This window comes from Cyprinus carpio, chromosome A5 (genome assembly GCF_018340385.1).
Source record: "Cyprinus carpio isolate SPL01 chromosome A5, ASM1834038v1, whole genome shotgun sequence".
In the NCBI taxonomy this organism is placed as follows: Eukaryota; Metazoa; Chordata; class Actinopteri; order Cypriniformes; family Cyprinidae; genus Cyprinus; species Cyprinus carpio.
The window spans coordinates 14,429,625-14,435,369 of record NC_056576.1 but is presented as its reverse complement, the minus strand read 5'-3'; the positions used below and the strand labels follow the sequence as shown (position 1 = coordinate 14,435,369).

Genomic DNA, 5,745 nt, shown 5'->3' with positions numbered 1-5,745 from the left:
CTTTTATCTCCGACCATCCAATCTGTCATTCTGGATCTCTGCGTCTCTCGCATGTATGATGTTTGGGTTCTTTCAGGCTTTCTCTGGACTCTCCGGCTCTCTCGCGAGGCCCCCACTTAAATTTTGATTTGATTGTCGACACAACACCAGGAGACATCAATGTGTTTCCTCTCTTTATTCTCCTGCTCTTGCTTATAATGAGACTGATCCCATACATGAGAATGACTCATGGACAATAGCTCTGGCACACTCCATATTCAGCCTCCACATAAAGTAAGGTTAATTGTATAATAAGTGTGTGACAATGACCTGCAACAATGGCTCAAGTCAATATTGACGCCGTACAGTGGGGTTTTGCAACATCAGGCCATCAGCCAGTAGAAAACTGCAGCTCATACGTCAAGCATGAGATTTTTTTCTCTGGTTTGAGGTAATACCACTTGTTGTTCTTCTATGGAATTTTAGTGAGGTAAAATGGGCCATAGGTTTCAGTCACTAAACATGTCACAAAGCCAGAGAAAACATACTAATCCAATAGAAGATTCTGGTTTTACAAGCTACTGTCTAACACATAGACAATTCATGGCTACAGCTGGTTAAAATCAACACGTTTTACACATTACAAATCTGCTTTATACTATTGTTTTCTTTCAGTGTCCAATTGTTTCTACAATGGCTATGGCAAATTATTAATTAGACTAATTTTATGTACAGATTACATTAGCAGAATCACTTTTATCCCTCCTTACACATACACTCTGAAAAATAAATGTTCCAAAATAAGGTTTTCACCATAAAGAATTTGTTTGTTTTTTTGTCCGGTGGAAAGTTCCCATGGATGTTAAAGGTAGAACCATGGAACCATCAGTGCCAATGAAGAACCTTTATTTTTAAGAGTGTTGTCAATGATTAGACTGGAGTAACTTAAACAAAGGAGAGGAGAATAGAATATGGAAACTCTTTCTCCTGTTCCTGTTCCTGTTCTTTTTCACTGATGATAAAATAATGCAAAATCCAAAAAGGTGCTTTCACAGATGCCACAGAAGAAACATTTTGGGTTCCCTGAAGAACAACTCGTACAAGAACATTTATAATCTAAAGAACCTTTTTCCACTATAAAGAACTTTTTTTTCCCACTTTTTTTGTGTGTGTGCATTTGAATGGATGTTAAAGTTTCTTTGTGGAACCCAATATGCCAATAAAGAACTTTTTATTTTTAAGAGTGTGTTGGAGATTAATAGTACACTAGTAAAGTTATTATAATATAATATTATAGTTATAATGACCTAATGAAGTCATTTTTATAACAGCTTTTCTGTAGGTCTTATAGGAACTATCAGATGATGTGTTAGTACAAGCTAAACTCCGAGGGGGGGAGTTCATTGTCACACTTCTTACTGATGGTCAGTCGTCGTGGCTGTATTTGGGGGTGCAGAGCTCACAATAGAAGTGTGAAGTGATGCCTATAGAAACTAATGTGTATGGATGGTTGGGTGATAAGGAGTAACTACTCACACCTGCGGTCATTAGAGAAGACGACTAACTGGGGTAGAAGACATCTGAGTTCAGTGGCATCATGAAAGATTGCTAAAAGAGAAAAAAGTTGAAAAAAGATCCATTAAGTTTTCAACAATACAAATAAAATCAGGAACATCTAAATCCACTGGTTTTATTCTAAGTATTCAGGTCCAAGTTTTTAAAGAGGCAGTGTATAATTGTAACAAACCTTTTAAGAAAACTCAGTAATTATAATGGACATTATTATAAATATTAGCACTAAAGGTTTTCTTAATGCATCAAAAAAAAAAAAAATCCTATTGTTTTTTCATCTTCTTTAATCATGAGGACGCCAGCACTGCACTTTCAGAATTTCTTTGCTTGCTGTTAATAAATATGCATCTCTCTTCTCTTCAAAATTAGCATTAAATTAGCATATTAAAATGACTTCTGTAGTCATTGTGACACTGAAGACTGGAGTATTGGCTACTGAAAATTCAGCTTTACGATCGCTGGAAAAATGTACATTTTAGAAGTTTTTAAAAAATCTGATATTTCACAACATTACTGTTTTTACTGTATTTTGATCAAATAAATGCAGCCATGGAGAGCATAAGAGACTTCTTTCAAATGCATAAACAGAACATAACTATTCTGAACTTTTGACAAAGGGAAAGATGTGAGATTGAAGATGAAAAAGTTTTATTAATGTGTCCTTTGGTTATGTATCAACTTATCAACTCATCTTATCATCATAATTTCACTTATTAAAATGATGTAGAGTTCCACAATTAAAAAAATTCACCCTTACAGAATGTGAATTATTCAAATATAAGTAAATGTCTCCAGCATGTTTGTAATCACTGTTTTGTAATATTTTGTGAGGTTTGTCAGTAGGGGACAATCTTAAATAATAATGTTACTAAAAAAAATAAATAAAAAAAAGCACATGGACACACTGTACCTTCAGGACAAAGCGAATAATGGTTAAATCATCAATAAAACATCAATTGTTACTTTTTATAATTTTTTTTTTTCAAAGATATATAATCTGACATTTATATATAACAGTTAAATTTAACTTTATGTGCCATAAGGCAACATTTAAAGACAGTTTGCCTTATTTAAATGAAACTAACTTTAAAAATCACTTATTAAAAATGAAGAAAAGGCATCCATTTCGTGCAATAACCCAATTAAAAATGACAGTCCAAAAGTTGCCTTTTCAACAGGTAAAAAGATGATTTTGTTTTGGTCAGAAATTAAAAAGTATAAAAAATAGAGAGACTGAAATAGAATGAGTATGAGCTATTCATAACACACTGGTGTTCATCGCAGTTGTGGATAAAAACAAATACATTGTAGCCTACATTTAATTGTGTCTAGCTATTTTCAGAAGTAGCTAGAACTTATACTAATAAACTACATGCACTTGATGTCTAATGGCGAAATAACTATGGCCACTATAAAACAAAGTACTATATTGTAAAATCCAGACATTGTAAAAGACAGAAACTCTTCTCCCCAAAACGGAATCCTCCTCCTGCTCTTGGCCTCTCCACATTCACCGCACCCCTTCTTTAGTGATGCTAATGTGGAGAGAAAGAAAGCAGCTGGAGGCGGACAGTGATGAAATTCTATTATCACTCAAGCACTGAAAGAGTCGCAGGCAGGACGCACAGTGAGTTCAGCTAGGACATGTTTTGCTTTTAAGACAAACTAGCGTCACTTCAGAACTTGTTGATAGTCTTTAGGCGTTTACAAACACTTCTGGCTAGAGTTACAATCAGTTCGCTCTCGTCTTTGGACTTATGTTTCCAAAACGTAACGCGTAAACGTTTAGCTTCGCGGACACTTAAAGTCAGTGGGTTTGATTTTGAATTATTTAGTAGTTTACGGTGATACTTCAGTACCACCACTAACCTCTGTGGTCAGCTATGTACAGCATGCTGGAACACGACATGAAGTCCGCCGTGCCACCGACGCACCAGAGCGCGCAGGGAATGACCCAGCTGAACGGTGGAGTGACTCATGTATCCGCCAAACCGGCTGTCAACAACCAACAACAACAGATTAGCGATCCTATGGACAAAGTTAAGAGGCCCATGAACGCGTTTATGGTATGGTCTCGGGGTCAGAGGCGCAAGATGGCACAGGAGAACCCCAAAATGCATAACTCTGAGATCAGCAAGCGCCTGGGCGCCGAGTGGAAGCTGCTGACGGACGCGGAGAAACGGCCTTTTATTGACGAGGCCAAGCGGCTTCGCGCGCTGCACATGAAGGAATACCCAGATTATAAATACAAACCCCGTCGTAAGACGAAACCCGTGCTGAAGAAGGACAACCCGGCTGCTAAGTATCCCCTATCAGCCGGCAACTTACTGGCGGCAGCCGCGGCTCAAGGATCAGGTGGAAGCCCGCGGATGGACAGCTACGGCTGGGGTCACACAGGTGGCTACACTGGCATGCAGACGGATGCTCTGGGTTACAGTCAGCAGCTGCACCGCTATGATCTGTCCGCCCTCCAGTATCCATCCGCCATGGCCACCGCACAGTCTTACATGAATGGTGCCAACTCCTACAAGTAAGTTTATAATCGTTCTTATAGATGTTTTCATGTGCACTAAAAAACATGTCCACGATATGAACTTAGATTTGTAAAGGCCTAGTCTTTAAAAGTTTTTCTTCTGTTCTCTCCAGCCCCATGTCCTACAGCAGCACTCCACAGCAGCCCAGCCCGGTCATGTCCATGGTGAAACCAGACCAGGTGTCTCATTCTCCCACCGGAGTACACAGCCACCAGCGGGGTCCTTTACAAGGAGACCTGAGGGACATGATTAGCATGTACATCCCTGGTGGAGACACCACAGACAGTGGAGCACAGAGAGGCTATTCCAACATCCAACAGCATTACCTCACCGGTACAGCACCTCTCACTCACATCTGATCAGGAAACTGTCATTACCTTCCTGTTTCAGGTCTGGAGGGCCATCGATGTCGGTTGTAGATTTGTGAACATTAACTTGATGTGTAAAAAAGGGTGAGGGTGTGTGGACACGTGTGTGGTCGAACTGGAAACCGCAAGGCAGCTGGACTTCTGGCCTTGTTGAAGTGCCTCAGAATATTGTGCGGAATGTGTCGCCCATTTCTATAACATTTTCTTTAATGTCCATGTCTTTGTTTTCTGCATAATGTTCGATGATTTTGTCATGTGGGCCTGGTGCACTGTTGTTGGAATTGCTCAATGGTAGTAACACGGCACATTTTATTTTTATTTTTTCTGTAATCGACTAGCCAAATGGTTGACTACTGCTTATTATTTGCATAGTCAACTAGCTAGTTTAATATCTCACTGACTAATGACTTCAAAATAATGGCTGTGAACGCTAAATAGGAAAGGAAGGGAACGGAGCACACATTCCCTCAGTAGCTGCTTGTACTGATCATCAAAACACCTCAAAAATTAATCTCCCAAGTTTTTCTTTTAAGCTTTCATACCATAAGACTTTGTAACATTGTGCTGCTCTTCATTGTTTAGGTAATGCAAAAAATATATATATATGAAATGCACAACGGTTTAGGCATTTTTTGTTAGTATAGATATATTCCCTGAGCTTCAACAGATATTTGTTACATTAAAAAGTGAAAATGAAATAGAGATCCCGCTTAGAGGGATTTGACTGTATTTTCTATTAAAAACAACAACAACAATTAATTCTCAACTCCTTTGAGAAATAGAACATTGTGAATAGAAGTGTTGTGTGTAAAAAAGGGAGAGTCAAAATGTTTTGAATAATGTTCATTAAAAACGAAAACTTTATGAGCTTGTTAAAAGACTGTTTGACTAAGAATGTATTGTTGTGAAATGTTTCTTTTTTACTTTTAACCCTTATAGTAAGGGTTAATAATCTTGTGACTTGACAACCTTGATAGTAAAACAACAGCAAAAAAGTAATAAAATATCTTATTATTTTTGTACACTCGTCTTTCTTTCTCATTATAATCAAAACCAGACAATTTTTCTTAATTTTACAACTAAATTACAATAATGCCATGCCGTATTTCAGTATGCTCAAACAGACAACTGAAAAACATTTAAACAATCAATGGAAATAAACAAAACACGTTAAATAATTTAATAACTGAAAAAAAAAAACTACATTTTTTTTCTGATCTTAACAGGTTTGTTGCAATGGGTCTGTCAGGGCTGAAGCTACAAATTAGCAAGTTAAAACATTGTACTGGTAC

At 37.6% G+C, this 5,745-nt stretch overlaps 1 protein-coding gene across 1 annotated transcript; it reads left to right on the top strand.

The window, feature by feature from the left end:
* Positions 1 to 3,132: 3,132 nt before the first annotated feature.
* Positions 3,133 to 5,475, top strand: LOC109090287 (SRY-box transcription factor 19a). The gene is made up of 2 exons (XM_019104088.2): positions 3,133 to 4,081; positions 4,198 to 5,475. Exons 1-2 carry the CDS (start codon positions 3,435 to 3,437, stop codon positions 4,442 to 4,444), a joined length of 894 nt encoding a protein of 297 aa, XP_018959633.1. The 5' UTR covers positions 3,133 to 3,434; the 3' UTR covers positions 4,445 to 5,475.
* The last annotated feature ends 270 nt before the right edge of the window (positions 5,476 to 5,745 follow it).

Bases quoted from the DNA above. Each gene is read 5' to 3' on its own strand.
- LOC109090287 (XM_019104088.2), top strand. From the start codon at position 3,435: ATGTACAGCATGCTGGAACACGACATGAAGTCCGCCGTGCCACCGACG. The intron at 4,082-4,197 runs GTAAGTTTATAA...TGTTCTCTCCAG, and splicing joins AATGGTGCCAACTCCTACAA to CCCCATGTCCTACAGCAGCA.